At 34.9% G+C, this 26,369-nt stretch overlaps 1 protein-coding gene across 1 annotated transcript in view; it reads right to left on the bottom strand.

Annotated features, from left to right (window-relative positions):
* The window catches only part of ADAMTS17 (ADAM metallopeptidase with thrombospondin type 1 motif 17), a 507,844-nt gene that overhangs the window by 194,137 nt on the left and 287,338 nt on the right, over window positions 1-26,369 (bottom strand). Inside the window, exons 11-13 of the mRNA XM_051980996.1 lie at window positions 25,788-25,889; window positions 24,674-24,819; window positions 10,343-10,509 (exon numbers count right to left, since the gene is read on the bottom strand). Coding sequence (XP_051836956.1) covers window positions 10,343-10,509; window positions 24,674-24,819; window positions 25,788-25,889 — 415 coding nt within the window. The remainder of the gene's footprint in view (window positions 1-10,342; window positions 10,510-24,673; window positions 24,820-25,787; window positions 25,890-26,369) is intronic.

The raw sequence follows: 26,369 nt of genomic DNA, 5'->3' as shown, positions 1-26,369 counted from the left end.
TGAATGTTATGCCTTCACTAATAGTAAGGGAACGAGAGGGATCACAAGGGGGAGTCAAGAGAATAGTAAATGAAACTTTCCTGGGAAGAATGTGGGGTTAGAAGCCACACATGCAGGAAGAAAACTTCATCTCATAGAATGATCTTTTTTTGCATATTTAAAAAACAACAACTGACCAAGTAGTTTTTAGGGAAATGCTTCTGTTTAAAGGGATACAATGCGAACAAAGCAAAACAACATATATAGAGAGTGAAAAAGTTCAAGGAAGAAGTCATAGACTCTTGGCCCTTGAAAGGAAGTTTAGAAGCCATTTGATCCAACTTCTATAATTGGTATGAATGCCCTCTATAATATCCAAGAGAGCTGAGTATCAAACCTCTACCTAATCATTATCAATGACAGGAAACTTAAGCAATTCCTCCAATTTTTTGGCAGCTAAAAACTTGCCTCCCTGCAACTTGGGCCACGTAAGTTCTAGTTCTATCTCCTAGAAATGTGCAAAATAAATCTAATCTCTTCCCTGTGGTAGTAGTTCAAATGTTTGAAGACTGTGCTCATAAGTTCCCTGTGAGTTTTCTCTCTTCCACTCTAAGAATGTTCAGTTCTTTGAACCACTCCTCATTGATTTGGATTTCAATCACCTCACTATCCTCATCACTTTCATTTTGAATATTCTCCAAAGCTATGTCCCTCTTAAAATATAGCTTTTCAAATATGATCTGGCTAGTGAAAAAGAACTATTAGCTTTCTTGTTGTGTACAGGATATTTCCCAAGCTTAAAATTGTAGCAGAGTTGGTAGCCACATCATATTGTCAAGTTATATTGTGCTTGTAGTTAACGAAAATGCCTTAGTCTTCATTATTTGTATTTGTTTATCTCTCTCTCTGTGTAAATATATATTTTATGAATTTTTAAGTTTTCCCTTATTCTGTACTTGGGTACTTGACTTTTCTGAATGCAAGAATTTCACATTGATCCTTACTACATTTTATCATGTTAGGTTCTATCTATTAATCCTGTCCATTGAAACTGTTTTTTTTTTTAAATAACTTTTTATTGATAGAACCCATGCCAGGATAATTTTTTTTTTACAGCATTATCCCCTCTCTCCCTCCACCCCTTCCCCCAGATGGCAAGCAGTCCTTTACATGTTGAATGGGTTGCAGTATATCCTAGATACAACATATGTGTGTAGAACCGAACAGTTTTCTTGTTGCACAGGGAGAATTGAATTCAGAAGGTAGAAATAACCCGGGAAGAAAAACAAAAATGCAAGCAGTTTATATTCATTTCCCAGTGTTCTTTCTCTGGGTGTAGCTGCTTCTGTCCATCTTTGATCAATTAAAGCTCTCTTTATCAAAGAGATCCACTTCCATCAGAATACATCCTCAAACAGTATCGTTATTGAGGTATATAATGATCTCCTGGTTCTGGTCGTTTCACTTAGCATCAGTTCATGTAAGTCTCGCCAGTCCTCTCTGTATTCATCCTGCTGGTCATTCCTTACAGAACAATAATATTCCATAACATTCATATACCACAATTTACTCAACCATTCTCCAATTGATGGACATCCTTTCATTTTCCAGCTTCTAGCCACTACAAACAAGGCTGCCACAAACATTTTGGCACATACAGGTCCCTTTCCTTTCTTTAGTATCTCTTTGGGGTATAAGCCCAGTAGAAACACTGCTGGATCAAAGGGTATGCACAGTTTGATAACTTTTTGAGCATAGTTCCAAATTGCTCTCCAGAATGGCTGGATGTGTTCACAATTCCACCAACAATGTATCAGTGTCCCTGTTTTCCCACATCCCCCCCAACATTTCACATTATCTTTCCCTGTCATTCTAGCCAATCTGACAGGTGTGTAGTGGTATCTCAGAGTTGTCTTAATTTGCATTTCTCTGATTAATAATGATTTGGAGCATATTTTCATATGTCTATACATAGTTTCAATTTCTTCATCTGAGAATTATCTGTTCATATCCTTTGACCATTTATCAATTGGAGAATAGTTTGATTTCTTATGGATTAGAGTCAATTCTCTATATATTTTGGAAATGAGGCCTTTATCAGAACCTTTGATTGTAAAAATGTTGAAACTGTTTTATATCCAGGCTCTGATTTTTCACATATATACTTGTAGATCATGCAATGAGAAATGGAGAGACACATATGATGGAAATTGACTATAGTATATTGGCCAGGATAAACTTTAAACATTCTGAGGTTTCATCTCAAACCCATTATATTGGGAAAGAGGATAGTTGCTGGAAGCTCTTTGGGGAAAATAGACCTATTAATACACTACTGGTGGATATGGGAATTGGTCCTGTCATTCTAGAAAGCAGTTTGAAATTATATTCTTTAAGTCACTAAATTGTCCATACTCTAACCCAGTAATACAACCATTACTTCTAAACTTTTAAGAAAAACAAAAAAGGTCTCATATATACAAAATTATGTATTTGGAATGGCTAAACCTAGAAACCAAGGAGTTACAAAGCAATTAGGAAATAGCTGAACAAATTATAATATGTGAATATTATTAATGCCTTAAGGAATAATAAAAGAGAGCATTTGGAGAAAAATTGGGAGACTGATAAAGAGGGTAGAATCAGGAGATTAATTTATACAATCATCACATTATAAAGAAAAACAATTTGAAAGATCAATAAAATGACCAAGCAAAACTTCAGATGACTGATGATGAAGCATATTACCCATTTTCTATTAGAGCTTAAAATGCAAAATGAATCATATAGTTTTGGACATGGCCAATGTGTTACTTTATTTTTTTTGAAAAAATACACATACATATACAATATAAATACATATGTATGTATATATACATGAATACTTATGTGCATATATATTCCAAAGGAAAAAATTCTTGTTATATAAATATCAATAATTTTGTTTTTCTTTTTTGTTTTTCTTCATGCAAAAAAGATTTGAAATTTCACATGTAATCCTCTTTTGCTCTACAACATTTGTGGAAATGTTCATTTTATTTATTGTTTTTTAGAATAAAAATAAAAAATGGCATAAAGGATATAGGCAAAGACCAATGACTAGCAAAAGATGTGACCCAGCCATAAAGAATGAAAGGCAATAAAATGGATCAATCTGTGTCCCATTAGTACTATAACAAAACCAAGAAATTAAGAGGAAGGCCTTCTAAGTACTTATAAAAAGTACTGCAAAAAATTTGATAGGAGGAAATATACATTAAACCTGTCTGATTTTTTCATCATCTGTAAAATGGAAATAATGATGCATTAGTATCTACCTCCCACAGTTGTTCACTATTCCTTCCTTGTTCTCTTATCTCTGACTACTTTTTGTCTGTCTCTTTTTTAATAATGTTCCCCAATGCTATTGTATGCCCTCTTTGTCCACATTCTTTTTTTTTTTAATAACTCATTAGTTTTCATAGATATAATTATCTCTGTCTAGGTGACACACAGATTTAAATAGTTTCTTCCCCGAGTTTCATCAATTGTATGTTTTAAATATGTCCTATAGACATTTTAAACATAGCAAGTCCAAAACTGAGCTCAACACACACACACACACACACACACACACACACACACACACACCTACCTCCCTCCTTTCTTAACCTTTTCCTTTTCCAAACTTCATGATTTCTATCCCAGATATTACATTTTTCCTGTCTCCTCCATTTACACAATTGGTATTATTCTTGACTTTCTGCTCTCAGCCCACTTATTTAATCAGGTAACCAATCATGTTATTTTTTACCTCCACAATTGTTCCTTTACTTGTAACTTTACAAGCACATGGTTACTGCTTTAGTTCAGACTCTTAACACCTCTCATGTAGATTAACATTAACAATCTCTTAATTTATCTCCTAACCTCAAGTCTCTCCCCATTTCAATCTGTCCTACATAGTATATATTGCCAAAATATTTCCCCCAAGTGCAGATCTGATCATGTGATTCCAACCAACTCCAGTGGTTTCTTATTGTTTCTTGGTTCAAATATAAAGTCCTTTGTTTAGCTTCCAAAGCCCACAGAATTTGGCCCCAACCTATTTCTAGTTTCAAGCATATGCGTTGTCATACACTTTTGAATGCAGTCAAACTGACATTTTCTTTGTCCATAATACTGCATTTCCCATCTCCATGATGTTGTACTGGCTGTCCTATTTGCTTGGATTATTTATCCTTACCTTTATTTCTCAGAGGTGCTCTTTTTTCTTGAAAATGCAGCTTAGGTACAACATTCAATATATCAGCTTTTATAATACCACCAAATCCTAGTGCTCTTCCTTCCAAGCTACCATGTATTTAATGAATACTTTGTTCTTTTCTTTTTATATTTATTCCATGCGTATTTATATAAGTTTTTGTCTTCTTTATTAGAATGTAAGGTCCTTGTGAATGGGAATGTTTTCATTCCTTGTATTTTTATTCCAGGCATCTAGCACAGGGACTGGTATTTAATAAATCAAAAGATCACAGGAATATGGAATTAAAACTGGAAGGGTTCTTAGAAGTCAATGGGTAAAAACCTCTTTGTTTTATAGATGAGTAAACTGAAGCTCAGAGAGGTTAAGCGCCATTCCCACATTGAAATAACTAGTGCTCAAAGAAGGATTTAAACGTAGGTCTTCCTGATTTAAAGCCTAGGATTCTTTCCACTGTACCATTTAATATTTGTTAATTGATTGATATATAAAAGCACTCAATAAATGTGAACAATTATTATTATTACTACCATTCAAAAAACTTCTTTCTTTACTAGAGTTTGGAAGAGAGAAGTTCTCAATTAGGCTGTTTATGAAGAAAATAGAAATTTTATCTATTTCTCAAAACCTATTTTGAGAAATAAAATAGGGGCTAATTTTTCAGTTAAGTGATTTAAAAAAAAAATTAAAAGGAACCATGGCTAGGTGAATATTTTTAAAATCATCATTCATTCACCCAAACATCCAATAAAAATTCATTGATTATCTGCTATGTTCTATGTACTATGAAAGATACAAAGATGAATTAAGCATACATTTTCCATCCATGAGCAACATATTGTCTAACATAAGAGATGAACATGCTAATAACTTATGATACAAAGCACAATAAAAGTGGTACTAGAGAGCCTCTAATGCTATAAGAACTCAAGATATTTAATGTTGCTAAGATAGAGAATAGAATTTGATTGACACATAATTGTTAGATTTTAGTATTCCAATGGACTATAGTCAACTGATTTTTCTTTTAAGTGAAATTACCAAAGTAAGGTATAGGTAGCTGAGGATTTGAGTTTCTTGTTTTAATAATTATAATGATAGCTGCCATTTATATCACATTTTGAGAGTTACAACATACTTTACATTTTTATTATTAGCAAACTATCTGAGAAGTATAGCATTCTCCTTGTAACCAAGTTACTTGGGAAAAGGGGTTTAAATCTTCCCTGGAATGAGCCAGTGCCAGATTTGATACCACTGGATAAAGCCCTGGAGTAAATTTTTTTTCTATATTTTTCTGCAGATTGACAGTATATCCCCAAGCATAGAATTTAAAAGTAAAAAAAAAAAAAAAAAAAAAAAAAAAAACAAAACCTTAAGAGATCATTTAATCCAATTCCCAGAGGAACTGAAACTCACAAAGGCTAGTTACATAGGTAGTAGAAGAGCTAAGATTAGATTCTAAGATTCCCAAGTCCCAGAAAAATGATCTTTCCACTTAAACCATGAATTGTGTGGCCGGTAAAGCTTATCCCTATAATAAAAGAACTTGGCTAAAGGCCAAGGAAAGAGGAATGAATATATTTTATATCTCACTTCTACTTGTCCCCCTCAGAAATGGAAAAAAAGTTTTGGGAGAAAAAAAGGGTTGTTTGGACAAGTAAGAATAGCCACCTTAGAAGAATATGAAAACTTGGAATAGAGTTCTACTTCAGCAGAACTGTTTCAAACTACCTTAAAGAACTTCAATGAGAAACCAAGAAGAAATAAAGATCTGAAGAGTGAGAGTAGAAACCTGACCTTTTTGAAAAAGTAGGTTGGACACTGGGAGAAGATCATACTGAGCAAGAAGGGAAGGAAAAATATGACATCAAACAAATAGAGTCACAAAAATAAATGGCAGACTCCTCTTAAAGAGGTGGGAGCTGTATATACTAAGAAGAAACAATTGCTGATCCTCCCCAGGAAGGATAATGTAGAGTCACCTATCCAATTTTTCCACATAGTATTGCACCATCTAGTCTTCTGGATCTCCAAAAATCATGATCCCAGATACTAGGGCATTTAATTCAAAAGGCTTTATGAACTACTGCTTGGAGCTTAGCTATCTTTTTTTTTTTTTTTTTTTTTTTTTTAAGGTATGAGATGGATTAGGTGATCTCAGAGGTCCTTTCCAATAGTGAAATTCTGTGATAACATGTAAGGAGCCCAGAAAAAAAATGACATCAATTTAAAACTCTCTAAATACTCTACATAGCTATGACACCATGGCATGTATTGTCTGTGTATTACTGGCAATGTAGCTCCTCTTCTATTTTATCCTTGTTTTTATTCAAATTCTTCTATAAATGACATTTACATTAATGGCTCCCATGCAGGCTAGATAGAGCCAGATCCTAACTTAGAACAGTTCCAGAGCTTTCAATTTCCTCTTGTAGCTATGGAATTCTCACCCAGGAGAAGTAGGACTTGCCTTTAAAAAGCTAAACAAAGAATTGGCACATGAGTTGTGTTAAATGACTTTAGAAACACAGGATTTTTACATTACTTTCAAAAGTATCAAAAGCAAATATATATTATATATATATATATATATATACACACACACATATATATCTCAATACTTATCACAATTATCAAAAGAATACTTTACTTTCAAAGATAGCTTTCTTCATCTCAAAATGCATGCTTAATATAGGGGATATTATTCCCTATGGAACTGGTTAGGTCAGTTGCAATGGAAAAGAAGATGGCTATTGAAAGTTAAGTCCATTATCTCTCATTGTCAGGTTACTATAAAATCTCACTGTAGAGAGAGAGAGAAAAAAATAAGAGGAAAACAGATAAAGGGAGAGACAGCCAGATAAAAAGAATAGAAGAAAGAGATAGAAGAGACAGACAGGGAGAAAGGAGGGAGAGAGGGAAAATGGAGAAAGAGAGGAGGAGGAGGAGGAAGAAGAGAAGGAGAAGGAGGAGGAGGAAGAGGAGGAGGAAAAGGAGGAAGAGGAGGAGGAGAAGGAGGAGAAGGAGGAGGAAGAGGAGGAGGAGAAGGAGGAGGAGGAGGAGGAGGAGGAAGAGGAGGAGGAGAAGGAAGAGGACTAAATTCCAGAAAGATTTAATAGGGAAAGGTGAAATTGACTGGGCTTGGCAAGTGGCTGTACAAATAGGTTGCTATCTGAATACTTTTCTATTTAGCATTATTTTCTAAGGGAAACTTTTGTCTTCTTATGGGTAGTGGGTGTTATTAATTTGTGGTCCTAGCTTTCCTTTGGAAAATCTATTCTGCAATATTTTTTTAAAGGGAAAAGAAAAAAATAGTCTTTCCTTTCTTGTAGTGTGTATGTCTGGAGCCAAGGAATTCACCAGTGATGGCAATGCCAGTATGAATAGGGCAGTTATAATGGATTTCAATGGAGTCAAGAGTCAGACCACAGGAATAATGTATCAGGAGCTCCATTATAACAGTGCCTTTTTATAAATGGAAGTTTAAGAAGAACAGAATTTAATTTATGTAATATACAGTTACCCTCTGTATTGGGCATTTATTATTTTGTTTTCTTAAATCATGAAGTACTCTTTTTGTCAAAAAAAAAAGTGCTGACCTCTGATTCTTTTTGAAACTCAAGCAAAATCAAATATGTAAGAAACCATAATAACACAAACAAAAAAGACTAGTAAAGCTTTCCTTGAAAAATTCTTAGAGCTTTTTCCCCAAAGCAACAATCTTCTTAACTTAGTTATTATTATCAAGACTGATTTAACTGTACAGGGATTTCTTCAGGGTGCTCTTCAGAAGCTTTCAGAGGAAGATGTTGAAATTCATTGTAATATTGTATAAATATAATCTGCAAAACTGGCAAAAACAAATAGTGAGTCTAGTAACTTAAGTTTTATGACTAAGTAATTGTCAAAAATTGCCTTTCAGTAAGTTTTCTATAATGACAATGAGAAATAATGAAGAAATTGTAATGATTAGATAAATAAGCAGTTTAATTTTTGAGAATTAAAAAATTAAAGAGAAAACTAACCTTTTCATGGACAGAGGGACATGGGGAAGCAGATTTAGACAGGATTTCTACATTTAAAAACAAATGCAAAGGGGAATTTTGTAAGTGAAATAAACATTCAAAGACAGAACCACTAATATATGTCTCTCATTTTGTGAAATAGCCTGCTTAACTTCTTTTACTTCATGATCTCCTGCTGAAACAAAATGGGAGCAAATGTAAAGGAGACTCCAAAGTCTTTATCTGAAGGGCCACAGACTATTGAAGATTCCAGAACAATGCAGTTTCTCATCAGAATCAACCATTGAGTACAGGGAGAAAAAAACTAAACTAAAAACTAAAAAAACTAAAAGACAAAAACAAAGAAACAAACAAAAAAACCCAAACACACACAAAAACTAAACTACAAAAAATTAGAAAGAAAGCAAAAGACAGCTATAGTATTTGTTATCTCCCTGCTGATTAGGGGTTTGGATTCTACTGGGACATCTGGAAGTCTTCCTGTCTCCTCCTGTGTCAGATTAATGGACAGCCAGAAAAGAGGTAAGGTCTCATTTTTTGACTGCTGGTGCCTAAAGCCATAAGCATTCCTTTCTCTTGCAGACCCTGTCTCTCATTCTTCCATTCTGACAAGGTTGTATGTTGTTTGAAAGAAAAGAGTGGGGGTAGGGGATGCCAGTAAGTTCTTCAACTTTGAAAATCTGTAACTAGACATATATATTCCAGCTTCAAAAATGTACTTTTTATTTTTTTTAAAGTAAAGTGACTGGATAATTACCTGGTACTTTTAAACTAAGCCACAGTAGAATTGCTTTGAGTCATCTGCTACCATTTAGAATGTCAGAAATAGTTTTGCATTATCTCTTCCAAGTTAATCCATAGCTGAAGAGCCATGTTTTTGGATTAGAAGGTGCTTATCGAAATCCATTAGGCCTAAAATGATGCTTGGTCATATCCTCACTTAGTTATGCTCAATTGATCTTATATTTTAAGTAATAGGGACTGTATAGCTCAGAGGTTCTAGTTGGAGGTATGAGAATAAAAGCTGGTCATAAATGAGGAATCTAAGCTTTTACTTTTTTTCTGCTTGATATCTGACATATGAATTTAAAATTAAAAAGTTTTCATTCTTGGTTTTCTTATCATTTTCTTTCACTATCTCCTTTTTCTGGAATTTTAGAAATCAGAACTGTTTTGACTTTCTACAGCTCATGTCATATTTCTACAAAGTTTTATTTACAAATATAAATACAGAAAGACACAGTTCCAGTTGATACTTTTACTAAAGCCCATCTCTCTTTTTACAATAACTCTAAGGTCTTAACATATCTGTAATAATAATAATAATAATATCTGACTTTAATATAACACTTAAACTTTTTCAAAGCACTTTACATTTATTATCTCTTGTTATCCTCAAAAAAAGTATAAAGAATTATACTTCTGGGATTTCTTCTACATTGGGAATTCATAAGTTGATAGATTTAGAGTTGGAAAAGATCTAGGTCCAATATTCTCATTTTAGAGATAGGTCAAGTGAGGGCCAAAATTTTAACTGACTTGCCCCAGATCATAAGTGGCGGTGCCAGGATTTCCACTCAGGCCTCTGCCTGTCAGTCTAGCACTCTTTCCACTGCACTATTCTGTATCTCTCAAAATTAGTTTTGGGTGAGAGATTTTCCTAATTTAGGACAACACCCATGGAATAACATGGAAAGGGAATGTATTTTGAAATTATCTTTCCAAGAGAGAGATGTGAGGAATGTCATCATGAGTACAATTTTCCTTAAAGCAGCTCGGAAAGAAGTCAGACCATCTGGTGATTTGGATCGGGATAGGAAGATGAGCAGGATGCATTTGGGTAGCCTCCTATTTGTTTACACGTAGGTTTAGAGAATTGCAAGGTTATCAGATATTATGAGTCCCTGAAGCTAATCAATACCACTCTTTATATTGGCTAATGATAGAGAAGAGGTGGCAATGACTTCTAACTCACATGCAGATGCAGAGTGGATTTCTTTTTCACATTTACTGGGGGAGGGAGGTGTGAGGAGTAGGAAAAAAAGGAAAGAAGGAGGTAGTTATACATTGAAAGTGAAGCTAATCCTTTTACCATCAATAATGACAGATGTCAAAGGGCCTTTCTTCTTGTAGCTGTATCGGTCGTGGGACTGACACTGTTGATCCCTGAAGCTAGGTACTCCTTTAGGACAGGGTAAGTTTTCACAAACAGTATGCTCCACACTTGCTCCCCAGCAATTTGTGCCTCCTGGCCCAGGGCTGAAAGGAAGAGAATAGGTGGATCATTAATTGGAGGCATATAAATTAGCTGGTGTAGATGAAATTTTTCCTTTCCTGCCAAATGAGAGAGACATAAAGAAGAAAAAAAAATCTCCAAGGCAATCCATCTGTTCTTACAGACCGTATTGTTTCTCCAAAATTCCCCATGCACATTTACTGCATGCTTAAGCAAGTCACCAGAAGAATGCATTTTAGAACTGTAAATCAAAGACACTTGGAAAGAGATGATAAATATCAATATAGTACAATACATAAAATCTGTCTTTCAGATATAACTAAATCTGAGATATTGTGACCATTTTTATCATTTAAAAAATAAAGGCAGTAACTCAGTGTTATTTTGGGAAGTGGGGATTAGACAACTATTAAACAGACTATCTAGGTTTATATTCCGAAAGAATGAATTGGTCACTCTAACTGGGCTTTTTACAATAAATCTAAGGTCTTAACATATCTGTGATAATAATAATAATAATAATAATAATATCTGACTTTAATATAACACTTAAACTTTTTCAAAGCACTTTACATTTATTATCTCTTGTTATCCTCAAAATAACCTTATGAAGTAGATTATTACTATTATAACTATATTTATAATTCATTATAATATAACAATATTATTAACTAGTATTTATTTAGGACTTTAAGGGTTTATATAACATTTTATAAACATCTTATTTTATCCTTATAACAACTCTGGAGGAAGATGCCATTGTTATTCCTGTTTTGCAGTTGTGGAAGGTAGAAAATGATTTGCCCAAGATGATACAGGTAGTGAACATCTGAAGTCTGATTTGAGCTCAGGGGGATTCTTAACTCTGGGTGCTGTGTTCTTTTCATTGTATCACCTAGCTGCATCATATTATTATCCCCACTGAGGCTCAGAGAAGTTGTGACTTGCCCATATTTACTGAGTGTCAGAGGTGAGATTTGAACCCAGGTATCTTCCAATTCCAGATATAGCATTTTTGTCTGCTATATAATTCTGCCTCTTATGGTTTTTTCTTTTGGTTGAAAGGGATGAGAAATTATCTTATTCATTCAATTGTTTAAAGCCTACTCTGTGTAACTACCATTATTATCAGTGCCCAGAAGAGCTATGAAGAGGACTTACAGACAATAGGGAACACTTACTAAATTTTCCCTCCTCTATTTAATTAGAGAAGATCAGAACATAGAAGGCAAACTGTCAATGAAAAATCAAGATTAAAATGAAAATCAGCATTTCCTGAATGGCTACTTTGTGCTCTGTTTGGCAGGATGAGAAATACGAAGAAAACAGTCAAAGAGCTTAATTCTAGTATTGGAATTGAGTTTACCAGGCAAGTCCTATACAAGTTCTTCATTTCCTCATGTCTCCTAGCTTGCAATAACACTGGATGCAATTAAGTTCTGGCTTCTTTTGTACAGGAGAGTGAGATGTGTGGGAAGAATCAAAGAATCTGGAAGAATGCTTTTGAGATGATTTTGTCCAACTACTCTTTATTTTATGGGTGATATAATGAAGTCCAGAGAATTGAACAAATTGCCCTTCATTTCATATGATTTCATCTCAAATGGCTCTCCAGAATACATTTCATCCTTGGTCACTCTAACTGGGCTTTTTACAAATGTATATTATATGATCTTAACTGATTCTTCATGGTTATACAGCAATCACTTTATTCTTCCCTGAATATCAAACTTCCAATAGTAACTCTTTCAATCCTCTTTTCTATTTCCAAAATCCTGTCCCTAACTCAGTAGAGAACTGAGAAAATCAGTTCATATCCACTATTTTATAACTCAAGACCTTAATACATACCTTTGTCTTCTCTTTTTCAATCTTTGAGGAAGAGTCCAGGTTAACCCCTCTATTTGTGCCTTTGATTCTACCAACTATCATTTTTGATATTTGTCCCATTTCCCATAGCCAAGTTCTTAGAGTTGATTACTCTCATTGACTGTTTTTTTAAAGCTATCATCCATACCTCTCAACCTCTTACAATTAGGCTTCTGAAGCCCCTACTCTTCTGGAACTATTCAGTATCAGAGTAATCAAAGAATTTGAAATTTGGACATTACCTTAATAGCCATTGAGTCCAATGCGTAGATCATCTATTATTGTATAGCTTTTGCTTGGCTATATTCAAGGATATGAAACCCATTCTTCTCAAAGCAGCCCATTTTACTTTGGGGCAGCTATCATTATTAGGAAGATTTTCATTACATGAAGTTTAAGTTTTCATCTTTGTAGTTTATATTTACCGTTTTTCAGACCACTAGGAAAAGTCCAAGCCCTTGTACATACAATAGACCTTCAAATACATAAAGACATCTGTGATATGTGTCAAATTTTTCTACTAAGTTTTCTCTCCTTCAAAGTAAGCAGCCTTTAACTGATTCTCATGTAAAATAAATAGAAGTCCCACTACCAACCTGATTGACAAATTAGAGAATATCCACAGGAGAGCAATTTCTTTAAACCATGGCTTTCAGGAAAGAATATAACCACTCTAGATACAGTCTTGATGAAGACAGAAAATAGCTGCATGACCACTTCCCAAATAATCAGCTAATCATTTAGCAATTATTAAGTGCTGACAATTTGCCAGGAATTATCTCAGACCTGGGAATACTAAAAGAAGAATGAAAGAAATTTCTGTTGATCTAGAGCTTTCATTATAAGAGGAGAGATGGCATACTTCTACAAGCATATATATAATAATATAATAGATATTGAGAGGGTAATCACAAACACCAAGGAGAATCAGGAACAGCTTCATGAAAAAGGTAGTACTTAAGATGCTTCAGCAAGTTAACAAATATTTATTAAGTACCTGCTATGTTTCAGGAGACATGCTGCAGATAGAAAATCCCAATTCTCAAGTATTTCAATGGGAGAGCCACCATGAAAACAACTATATATAAACCAATAGCTATGTAGAAGAGGATCAATAGAGGGAAGGTATTATCATTAAGAGTAATCGGGAAAGGCTGCTTGAGGAGGTAGGAATTTCACTGGGATTTGAAGGAATCTAAGGAACTCAGGAGATGAAGAGAAGGAAGAAAAACATTCCAGGAATGGTGGATAACTGGTTAAAATGTCTGATGTCTAGAGAAAAAGTAACTTGTATGACAAAAAGCAAGGACACACAATGTCACTAGACCCCACAATACCATGGTGAAGAGGTGGGGTGAGTAAGATGTAAGATATCAAGCCAAGAAGGACTTTGAATGATTGAGGATTTTTTTGTTGATCCTTGATATAAGAAGCCCCTAGAGTTTATTGAATGGGTCAGGGCTTGGGGAAGGAGGACAACAAGGTTAGACTAATGCATTAGAAAGAAAATTTGATAGCTGAGTGGAGGACAGAGGGGAGTTGGGAAGAACAACTAGCAAGGTATTATAATAATTTATGCATGAATGATGATCCTGTACTAAGATGGTGGCAGTGTTAGAGAAGAAAAAAAGGCATTGAAGAGAGATGCTACAAAAGTAAATTTTATAGTGGGAGGGTATGAGAGTGTGAGTAGTTGAATTAGGTTGGGAACATAGGTGCCCAGGAGAATGGTGGTGCCTCTAATAGTAATAGAGAAGTATGGGATGGTTTTGGAAGGAAGGGAAATGAATTTAGTTTTGGATATACTGAGTTTAAAATATCTACAAGACATTCAGCATGAGATGCACTATAGAGAATTGGAGATTTGAGACTGGAGGGGAGGAGAGAGGTTGAAACTAGAAAAATTGTTCCTGAATCGTCAGTTTAGAGATGACAAATCCATGGAATCTGATGAGATTGCTGAACAAAACAGTATAGAAGGAGACCCAGGACAGAACCTTGTGTTAGTGGGCAAAATCTGGACAAAGATCTAGCAAAGAAAACTGAAAAGCAGAGGTTAGACAGGGAGAAAGAAAAGCAGTATACAGCAGCATCACAGAAGCCTAGAGAGAAGAAATTATCATGAAGGAGATGATCAATGGTGTCAAATTCTGCTGAGAGGTCAAAAGGATGAAGACTGAATAAAATCATTAGACTTGGCAATTAATTGATCACTGATAACTTTGAAAAGAACAATTTTGCTTGAACGAGTCTTGAAGGAAATAAAGAATTCTGTGAAGCAAAAGTGAGGACAAAGAACATTCAAAAAGGCATGAAGATAAGAACAAGAGTATGTTCCCTTTTCCTGGAAAAAGTGTCTCTTAACACAGTGCAAGATCATATTACCTTCTGGGGTTGCTATATCTTATGGTTGATTAATTGATTAATTGCAGTCAATAAAATCCTCAGTCTTTTTCAGATATAGCTGTTTAACCATGAACCCCCATTTTATACTTATAAAAATAATTTTAAAACCAAATCATGATTTTATTTGTTGCTACTGAAGTTCATTTTATTCTGTTCAGTTCAATTAAAAAATAATTTCATTTACATATATACATTTATATGTACATATTTAATTAGCAAAAAAGCCATCTTTTCTCCCTCAAAGTCCACTCCGCCCCAAACTGAAAACAACAAAAAAAGAAAACCCTTGTTATATACCCTTAATCTATATGCCTTCCATTTCTCTCATCCTCTTTTTCCTCCTCTTTTCCTGTTGAAATTAGTATACAACTCTGTGTATACATATATGCATTCTTTCTTTGCCCAAATCAGATGAGTAAGTTTTAAGTGCCACCATCCCTCTTCCATTATTTAAACTCTTTCTTGCATATTCCATTTAATGAGATAATTTTCCCCATTCTTCCTCTCCCTTCCCCTTCTCTCCCATTATTCCTCTTCCCCAGTCTCCCAGTCTTCATTTGATATTATCCAAACAGAACAGAAATACTCCCAGGCCTTGTCTAATTAGACTATCCCTATTATCCTCTGAAGATGACAAGCCCCCATATTTAAATGTAAGTAAATCCTTGTATAGTTCTTTATCACTATTTGTGTTTACTTTTTGTGGATTGCTCCTGGTCAGAACTTTACCCAGTGTCCATAGACCTCTTTAAATATCTCATTGTATCAACTTGCATTGGAAAAAATGATATACTATGTCTTTTTTCTCTTCCTCTCCTCAAATTGCTATATGCTATAATTAGTTATCTTGGTACACATTATATTCCCTTAATAGAGAGCTAATTCTAGAGTGTAATATAGGGACTGTTTTGTATTTGGTTTTTGGTTTTGTATCCCCAGAGTCCCCACTGTGTATCTCATACACAGTTAGACATGAGATATTTATTAAATAGAAGTGAAAGATACTTAGGATGGACTTAGATGATCTAGTCCTGGCATCATTCATCTCATCAAGTTAATGACTGGATCTATACATGGAAATGACTCATGGAATATATTCTTCAGAAAGATTTGAAGTAGGTGATTTTCAAATGGAGTGGCAATAGGAGAATCACTTTTACAGTAACAATTGGCTTTGAAGGATTGATCAGCCCTTACCCATTTCTGATCCTGACACAACAGACTTCCAGTTGCCTTAATGAGAGAGGCTTCTTAAAATGTGAATCTATACTGAACCCCACTACATTTATTAAAAATTCAAGAGTGGACTTTCTTAGGTAACAAGATGTACAACTCATTTTTAAATGTATCTATCTACATTCTTATTTTCCTAACTCTTTCTAATCGACAGTGAGTTTGGAACATAGAGTGTCAGTTAGACGCCATAGAATTTCAAAGTGTAGAAGTCAGTGGAAAAGAAGGTAATATGGACCAGTCTTATATAAGTAGTCGTGTAAAAGTAAAAAGAGCACTAGATTTCAAATCAGAAAGACCTGAATCTGAATCTTACATCAGACATTTACTGGCTGTAAGCTAACTCAAAACTATGGCTTTGAGTAAGCCATTTAATCTCTATTTGCCTCAGTTTTCTCATCTGTAAAATGGAGATAATAATAGCACCTTCCAGGGTAAGAATAAAATGAGATATTACTTATAAAGTGCTTTGCAAACCCCAAGGCACTATATAAATGGCTGCTACTAGTAGTAGTGGTGGTGTAATAGTAGCAGTAGCAGTAGTAGTAGTGATTATAGTAGAAGTAGTAGTAGTAGTAGTAGTAGTAGTAGTAGTAGTAGTAGTAGATTGTAATAGAAGTAGTAGTAAAAGCTATAGTAGTAGTAGCAGTAGGAATGGTAGTTGTAGGAAGAATATGTTGCAAAAGTCCTGCTTCTTCTCCACAGTGTGGGCTGAGGGGAAAGGATAGGTGGCAGCAGAGCATTCCTTTATTTTTGACTTTATTGAATGAAGACAAGTCAAAAAAATTAAAAATGCAATTTTAATTCCAGGGAGTGAGCAAGATTTCCTGTGGTTCCAAATTTTCAAGGAGATATCCAGGAATTATGATGAGTGACATGAGACAAGGCCAAAGGATTAATAAAAGTACCACAGAGTTTAAAATGTCCATGAAATACAGACTGATTCTTGGTTTTAGGTTCTCATCTGAAAGGTATTCATGGAACACATGTAATTTATTTTTGAGTATATTAAGCTTGGATTTTAAACAATTATACATGTGAATGCCAGTCCCCTTGGCACACTGATTGTGCACATATGGGGGCTTCACATTGAAAGTAAAAAACAATCCTAGGCACATAAATCCACTCCACCCTATTCTCCCAGTTTATTTTTAAATACTTGCTGGTTTCCTCTCTTATGTCTCTCATGTTGTGACAGCGAATGGTAACATTAATACATTTCCACTTATTATGCTCCATTAATCTTCCCATCACTCTCTTGCTCTGATAGATCATGCTTTTCATACCAGAGCATTTCAGGCATTCCTTTTTTCCATCCATCCACCTACCCCCACCCCCAAGACCAAAGAAATTGCCTTCAGAGTGAGCACCAGTACTAGGAATGGCCTTTACCTTGCCATCAAAGGTAATTCATAAAGACAGTCCCATGAATTATAGGCCAAATCAAGCAGGTAAAGCAACTGGTTTAAAAATACTGATAGTCCCTAAGGCCTAAATGTCAGTTGGCAAGAAATAAAAATTCCAATAGCTGAAAAGAGCAAGACTGAATAGAAAAAAGGAGGATTTCTTGCCAATATTTTTGGACAGTGAATAAACCAGCTGCAGAAGAAGAGGGAAAGGGGCCAGGAATATGAAGTGAAGGGAGGTCACATGTTCCAAGGCTAGAATGTACATAAGCAAAAAGAATTTTGAAATTCTTGTGAGAATCTCCACTGCAGGGAGCCCTATGATTTAAGGAGTGAGACAATGAATGGGCTTTGTTTTGGTCAACAGTCTGGCTGCAGGGTCTCGGATCAGCTGTGCTTCATAAGAAACACCCAATCAGCTCCTTCAGAAAAAGCCAAGTTGTAAACTCCTTTCTAGACTTAATAAAATTGCTGTCACCATCCTGCATGTCTTCTGGAAGCCCTGGGGCCACCGCTGCTGCTAAACAACTCAGAGTTCTGCAGAACCAGATGAGGATTTGCCTTCATCTTTCCTAGCAAAATGGGATGGTTAAATAATTATTTCAACAAGCTTCTAGTGCCAGTCACAGATGGGGATGAACTGCCTGGGACTTGGACAAAAAGGGAGGCCAGAAAATGGGGAAGAATAAAGGTCATGAGATCATGGATTTAGATTTTTGAAAGGGACACAGACAGATAGCATGTAGCTCATCCCTTATTTTACAGAGGAAAAACTGAGACTCAGTACAAGGTAATAGAAATAGCAAGTAGGAGAACTGTTTTTTTTCTGACCTGGGTTGCTTATTAAATCTGAAAATGTTTATTTCATTGTAGCCTTCATGAGAGGAAAATGGAAAGGTAGTGTCCAGATCTGTAATTTCATTGGAGAGACAATGTTTGGTAAGGAAACTTTAATAATATGGAATTATTGCTCAGTAACCTATTTTAGAGTTGCCTAAAGTACTGAACTAACTTCCCAGGACATAATCAATACAGATGGGATGCAGAATTTGAACCCAGGTTTTCTTGACTCTAATATTGGCTACTATACTGCTTTGTACAGTAGCAAATATGTATTGTGTTTGTATACATAATATACATGGTACTATATGTCTGTATATATGCACATGTATATATAGTGTATGTATGTGTGCATATTATAAACTATGTGCATATATTATATATTTATATACATATATTTGATGTGGTATATATATATATGTTGTTGTTTAGTGGATTAGTTTTATCCTATTCTTCATGATTCCATTTGGGTTTTTCTTGGCAAAGACATTGCAGTGGTTTACCATTTCTTTCTCTCATTTTAGGTAGAAGAAAATACAGACAATTAAAGTTAAATGACTTGCACAGAGGCTAATAAGTGCCTGACATCACACTTGAACTCAGGTCCTCTTGCTTTCAGGATTGGCACTTTAAACACTGTGTTATCTAACTTCCCCTAAATATATTTACATACATATAAATATTCTCTTAAGGCTAGTATTTTCCCTGATATTGAATCTTTCCACATTATCCTGTACCTTAACTGTAGGAAAATAAATGTTTTATGTGGTCTTCTCCATTAGAATGTGAGCTCCTTGAGAGCAGGTTCTGCCTTGTATCTTCAGTGTTTAGCACAGTGACTGGGACATCATAGGTTTTTTTTTTTTTTTTTTTTTTTAATGATCAACATTATTTTACTTCCAATATTTCCATATTTACTTCTTTTTTTTAAAAAATAACTTTTTATTGATAGAACCCATGCTAGGGTAATTTTTTTTTTACAGCATTATCCCTTGCATTCACTTCTGTTCCGATTTTTCCCCTCCCTCCCTCCACCCCCTCCCCTAGATGGCAAGCAGTCCTTTACATGTTGAATAGGTTACAGTATATCCTAGATACAATATATATATATATATATATATATATATATATATATATATATATATATATGCAGAACTGAACAGTTTTCTTGTTGCACAGGGAGAATTGAATTCAGAAGGTAGAAATAACCCAGGAAGAAAAACAAAAATGCAAGCAGTTTATATTCATTTCCCAGTGTTCTTTCTTTGGGTGTAGTTGCTTCTGTCCATCTTTGATCTGAATTAACTCTCTTTATCGAAGAGATCCACTTCCATCAGAATATATCCTCAAACAGTATCATTGTTGAGGTATATAATGATCTCCTGGTTCTGGTCGTTTCACTTAGCATCAGTTCATGTAAGTCTCGCCAGTCCTCTCTGTATTCATCCTGCTGGTCATTCCTTACGGAACAATAATATTCCATAACATTCATATACCACAATTTACTCAACCATTCTCCAATTGATGGGCATCCTTTCATTTTCCAGCTTCTAGCCACTACAAACAAGGCTGCCACAAACATTTTGGCACATACAGGTCCTTTTCCTTTCTTTAGTATCTCTTTGGAGTATAAGCCCAGTAGAAACACTGCTGGATCAAAGGGTATGCACAGTTTGATAACTTTTTGAGCATAGTTCCAAATTGCTCTCCAGAATGGCTGGATGTGTTCACAATTCCACCAACAAGACATCATAGGTTATTGACAAGTGCTTACTGATTGACTGATATACAAGATATCCACCTATCTATCATCTATTTATATATTTATCATTATCTTTTTTATCCAAGTAGAATTATAAACTGGGACTCAAAGATCATGTCTTGTACATCATTTTAACTTACAGAGTGCCTATATTAAGAATTCAGTGAATATTTGCTGATTTAATTAATGGCTCTAATTCTACCTATCTGTCATTATGAAAAGCAGATTCTTATCCTAACAATAAATTATTTTAATTTACTAGCCATTATATCATGTTGCACCTCATATTTCACATTTTGAGACAAAAACATATTTTTGTGAATAATTTAGAGAAGCAAAATGGCTTTGGCTTTTTGGTTACATGTTACTTCCCACATATATTATGGCAACTAATTTTTCTTGCTTCTGTGAAGTGGGTAAGGCAAGTATTATAGTCTGTACTATGCAGAAGAAGAAACACATTAAGAAAGTTCAGTCAATTTTTCTTAATTGAATTGCATTGGTAGTAAAGAAAAAAGGCAGGGCCTGTTATCACTTTTTTATTTGCCCAGTGCTTAGGCAATAATAAGTGCTTAAAAATGGTTGATTACAAGAAAAGAAGGCTAACAACTTGGGGCAGAGTGGGGATGATCTCCCTGTGGGGAAGAAATCTCATGGAGGACAAAACACTTGAGTTATGCTTTGGAAGCATAGATGGACAGGATATTACAGATACAGGGAATAGTCTGTACAAGAGAGAGTGGGAAGATGGTCTTTCATTTCCAGCACTCCAACATAAGTGGTACATCAACTTAAAGAGAATGGAGAAAGTATAAGGGTGAGATGCATGGAAAGGAAAGTGGGAATCACACTATGTAGGACTTTAAAGGCCACATGGAGTTTTTTCTCTTGAAGACAATAGAGAACTTATTAAAATTTTCTAATTCAGGAAATAAAATGTTTAGACCCAGGCTTTAGGAATAATCCCACTTTGACTATTGAGCAGAAGATGGATTGAAGATGAGAGAGAGCTAGTGAGGGGCTAAGTAAGAGTTCAGGTGAGAGGTCAGTGACTTGAATAGTACAGGTTTTGTAACAGTTCGGGCAAGAGATTATGGAGGTTTCAATGAGAGTGATGGGTGGGTGATGTAAGTGGATAGAAAAGGATGGCTAGGAAAGGGATTATTGAGGTGGGAAAAAAAGACCATCAATTAATTAGATGACAAATCTTATAATTTCTTTCTATACCACATCATTTACATCTGTCCCCTTTCTTCCCTCATGAACAGATCCTTACTACCTCTTACCTGGAATATTGCAGTAACCTTTTGGTAGAACTCCTTGCCTAAAGTCTCCACTCCAATCAATTCTCTGCCCAACTGCTAAGATAATTTCCTCAAAGGAAGTGGTCACATCAACTTTCATGCTCAATACATGCAAGCAACTCTTAATGAGCTCTAAATTAGTTCATAAAGTTCTTTGCTCAGTCTTTAAAGCTCTTCACAACATGGCTCTTTCCTTTGCTCCCAATTTTATTTCCATCTCCTCTCCTCTAAGTATTCTATAATGTAGTCTTAATAGCTTCCTTCCTATTTTTGAGCATACATTCTATCTTCTGATGCCATGCCTTTGTATTGGTTATTCTGCAATGCTTTTACTCCTAACCTCTCTTTGTTGTTGTTGTTCAGTTATTTCAGTCCAATTCTTTGTGACCCTATTTGGGGTTTTCTTGGCAAAGATACTTCATTCAGTTCCTTTCTGTTTTCTCTTCTAGCTCATTTTATAGACAAGGAAACTGAGCAAACAGAGCTAAGTGATTTGTTCAGGGTCATAGCAGCCATTTATGATGCTAGATTTGAATTTAGGTATTTCTGACTACAGAGCTGGTGCTCTATCCATTGTGCCACCTAGCTACCCCTTAGAATTCTTAACTTCCTTTAAGACTCTACTCAAGTATTACCTCCTCTAGGAGCCTTTCGCTCTTCCCATCCCCTTCTCAAATGCTAGTGCCTTCCCTTCAAAGTTTACTTTCTATTTATTCTACTTTTATCCTATCTGGTCTGACTTATACACATGTTATTTTCCCTGTTAAATGGGAGTTTCTTGACAGGAAACACTGGTTTTGCTTTTTCTTTATAAATCCATGATGCTTGAATAGTCTGGCATGAAGTAAAATTTAATAAAAGTCTGTTGATTTATTGATTAATGTTTGTTTGGTTTGGGTCAAAGTGGGGAACACTACAGGAGATGAGGAGAGTTTAAAAAATGACAGATTTTGCGAATCTGGATGACTGAAATAATATGTGAAAAAAATATGCTTACTCAAAAGATATGAGGCTATTTAGGGGAGGAAATAGAAGTGTCTGTTTTAGATTGACTGGCTTAGAGATACTTGTGGGACCAGCAATCAGCTGAAAATGTAGGTCTGGGAGTCAGACATATGGTTGAGGAAAGAACATAAGGTCATCTCCTGAATAACTGAACCCATAAGATTAACACTAGTATTTAGAACTGGGAGCCACCAAGATAGCTGAACCCCAAAGGAGCTGATGCCTGGCCAGAACATACTTTTAACATAGAGGTTTTTGTTGACTTTTGGGATAAGAAGTAGCTGCTACTTTAGAATATATGTAGTTTTGAACAGAGGGCTATGCCATTTTTAGTGTCCTCATTTTTCCTTTTACTTTATTGTCCCTAGAGCCTATCAGAGTGCCTTAAACATAGTAATTATTAATAAAGGGGTGAATAGAAATCATGATGAATATTCAAATTAACACATGTAAACCATCCTCCATCAGCTAATATAGAATATGCTAGAAGACAATTTTTAGAATGGCAATAAATCTGACTAACATTTTTATTGTTCTTTAAGGTTTAGAAGTGGTTTTTTCCCCCATAACCCAGTGATGGAAATAGTGCTACAATTATAATCTACCTATTATTATTAATATACTGATAAAGAAACTAGAAGTCAAAAATTCCATTGTTCATCCATTGCCCTATCTGGTTTCAACTCCATGGAATAAGATGTGCTTCTCAGCCTGTTTATCACCTCTAAATTCATCACCAGGCTGCTAATGCAAACTTTGGTTGATACCACCTCCCTGAGCATTCTTTCCCCTCTCATTGGAGGACAGAATAAGAAATTCCTTGTAATGTCTTCCTTGATAAAGGGCAGGAAATGGATTTAGTTCATTTCACTTTGCATTGCTACCCTGCCTGGTTCATCTCAAAAAAAAAAAAAAAAAAAAAAAAAACTGTCCCTGAACCAGGTACCTTTTGTTGTCTCAATGTGTCCCTAACCCCACTTTTCTGCTTTCTTTTGTATGTTGCTTCCTCGTTAGACTGTAAACTAAGGTCATGATTGTCTTTTTTATTATTTTTTTATTAATTTATTATTATTATTGTTAATTGTATTCCCTGTATTCAACACAGGGCCTGACACATAATAAGCCCTTAATAAATATTTGTCAGATTGGACTAAGTGACTTGCCCAGAGTGCAATATGTAATGTCAACACTAACATTTAAACTCAAGTCACCTGGCTTCAACCCTTCCTGCCAAATATGGGGTCCTTGATGCTCAACTCCATGGAATTGAGCCCTCTCTCAATAAAAAGAAATGGATGATTTTGTTTCAAAATAGCCTGAATTATGGGTATAATAAATTTAAGTGATAAATCTATTGAGCATACAGGTACTAAATGGTCATTTAGGGTTAGTTGAGACTCAAATAAGTTATCTGTTATATCCTGGAGAAATTATTTTCATATGCAACTACAGAAAGTATTCCAAGCAATAAATGCTGTTTGGGATATGTGACATAATTAATATAGAGACAGAAAAAGAAACATAATTAGTGTATTCTTTTATACTAGCTCACCATTCTTGTGTGTATGTGTATGTGTATGTATCTAAGTATTAGACACAGCAATTATCAGAAAAATTAAAATAATAGTGAAAATTTGCAGGTAAACTACTTATTCTACACATTCTATTGATAGAATTTTACTTAGTTTTCCTCATATTTTAATTCACATCAGGAAACAGAACAACTTCATTTGTAGTTAAAGTGGGGAATTTGGGTACTTGTATCACTGAACTTTAAAGCAGGAGTGTCTTAGAAACATTTCTCACTCATTTGAAATCTCATGGCATTTTCAAAAGATTATAGGTAATTGTCTCATCAATCTAGAGGGGGAATATATCTTCAAGGCCACAGAGTCAAACCCCTTTCTTTTTTACAAAGAAGACTGACCCAGAGAGGTGGGTAGGACTTTTCTACGATCCCAGAATAGTCAGTGTATGACTAGTGGGGTCTTTGTGACTAAAGCAATCATTCTATTCACTTCCCACCTGGCAGATTGTTTTTCTCTTATGGCACTTTCCACCTTATGGGTATTTCTGTATGTGGTCAAGAGAATATAAGCTTCTTGAGGGCTCAGTCTGCTTTGTTTTTATCTTCAGCATCCATCTGGGACCTGTTACATAGTAGACGCTTAATAAATGCTTGTTAAATTGAACTGAATGTTTCATTTCTTCAAATAAACTCTAAGAAGGCAGAGAGGTGTCTTACTCATCTTTATGTCTTTCTTAGCACCTACCTAGCTCAACATCTAGTATTAGAATTTTGGTAAATAATTATTAAAGGAATAAAATAAAATAAAATGTCACTGGTCAAGAAGGTACTCACGGGGGATTGTCGCATTTCCTTTGTCTGAATCGGGCTCCCGTCCCACATGTCCTACTGCACATGCTCCAAGGACTCCATGTACTCCAGTCCCCATCCACATGCTCTGGGATGGGAGTTTTACTGACACACTCCCCAGCTCGACACCACTAAAAAGAAGCAGCATGAGTGTATATTCACTGAATTAGATAATCTCAGAAAAGGTACCCTTCAGGTTCCAATATGATACGAGGAGAAGGGAAAGAAATCTTTGATTAAATTGTCTTTGTCCAGATGGGAAGAAGAATTGGATGGCTCTCATACCCTGAGTTAATAAAATGGTCATTTACAGGATAGTTTTAATTATAAAGTCACTGGCAAGGTTCTTTAACATAAAGCTTTTCATTGTTTTGAGTGTGCTAATAGTTTAACTTGGCAGGGAAGATGGAGATAAGGGGAAGGTAGAAAAGCTATCATCAACTGAAGGAAATCAAGCCATCATACTGTCTTGCCAGTGTCATTACTATTGTCATTCAGTAGTGCCTCACTGTGACCCTGTAGACCATAGCACATCAATATTCTCTTTGTGATTTTTCTTGATTGCTGTTTGGCTAGATTGGCTTGATGTTTCCTTCTCCAATATCTTAAGGCAAAAAGAATTAAGTATTTTGCCCATCACACACTCAGTTAAGTGTCTATGGTTACATTTGACTCTAGACCCAGTTCTTTATCCACTGTGTCATCTAGCTTCTTGTCACAGTATTGATTAATGAATACTTGCTGAATTAAGACAAACTTTAGATATTTCCACCAATAAATTAAATCCAATAGTCCTAAGGAATGGTAAATTATTCTTCTTCTATCAGACCATGGTAGAGGTATAAATATCATTTTACTATTTCTTTTCCTCTCCAAAGAGAGTTACAGGATAGGTGTCATGGGAAATGGTGAAGAAATTGAAACCATTTTTGAAAAGGATCAATGAAGATTCCCCTGTGGTTTCCCTCTAAGATGTTCTGGAGGGTTTATCAGAATAAAAACCAATCCTTAAATTAAGATTTTGATGATCCATAGTTACTGTAAAAGAATGCAGTTATAAGGAAGACTTAAAAGACAGCAGCTTAGAATAAGCAATTACCTTATCTGCTCCACATTCAGTGCCATCCAGGGGAGGATCCAGCTTAGTTTTGCAAGATGTATCCCCTTCCACAAGACACCATAGCCCCGCACACATCAAATGCTGCAATTGTAAAAGGAAGGGAAAAATTATTTCTAGTGATTTTCAAGGCCAGTATGAAATCCATTGATATTGATACTCAAACTCTTGAGTAGTAAAGTAAGAAAAGGTAACTTCTCTCCAATTGCTATTTAGGACTGAATATTTGCAATTTGAAATGGAAGAATAGAAAAAAAGAAAATGTGATAATTTCATATGCAAATACATTGTAAGTATAGTTCTTTTAAAAGGGGAATATATATATGTATATACATATACTCACATATATATAGAAATATATACTTATATGTGGATATATGTATGTAATAGTGAAAAGTTCATCTCCTTCACTCCAAACCTCTTGCAAGAATTATGTCAAATAGAATTAACTAGACTGTCATGATATATCAACTATCTGAAAGTCAAAAAATATAAAATCAAAATAAAACCTCAAATTCAGGATGTGTCAGATCTCACTCTCCAATTTAGGACATATCCCAATAC

The sequence above is a fragment of the Antechinus flavipes genome, chromosome 2, assembly GCF_016432865.1.
Source record: "Antechinus flavipes isolate AdamAnt ecotype Samford, QLD, Australia chromosome 2, AdamAnt_v2, whole genome shotgun sequence".
Lineage (NCBI taxonomy): Eukaryota > Metazoa > Chordata > Mammalia > Dasyuromorphia > Dasyuridae > Antechinus > Antechinus flavipes.
The sequence above is the reverse complement of the archived record's forward strand: the minus strand, read 5'-3'. Positions and strand labels throughout refer to the sequence as shown.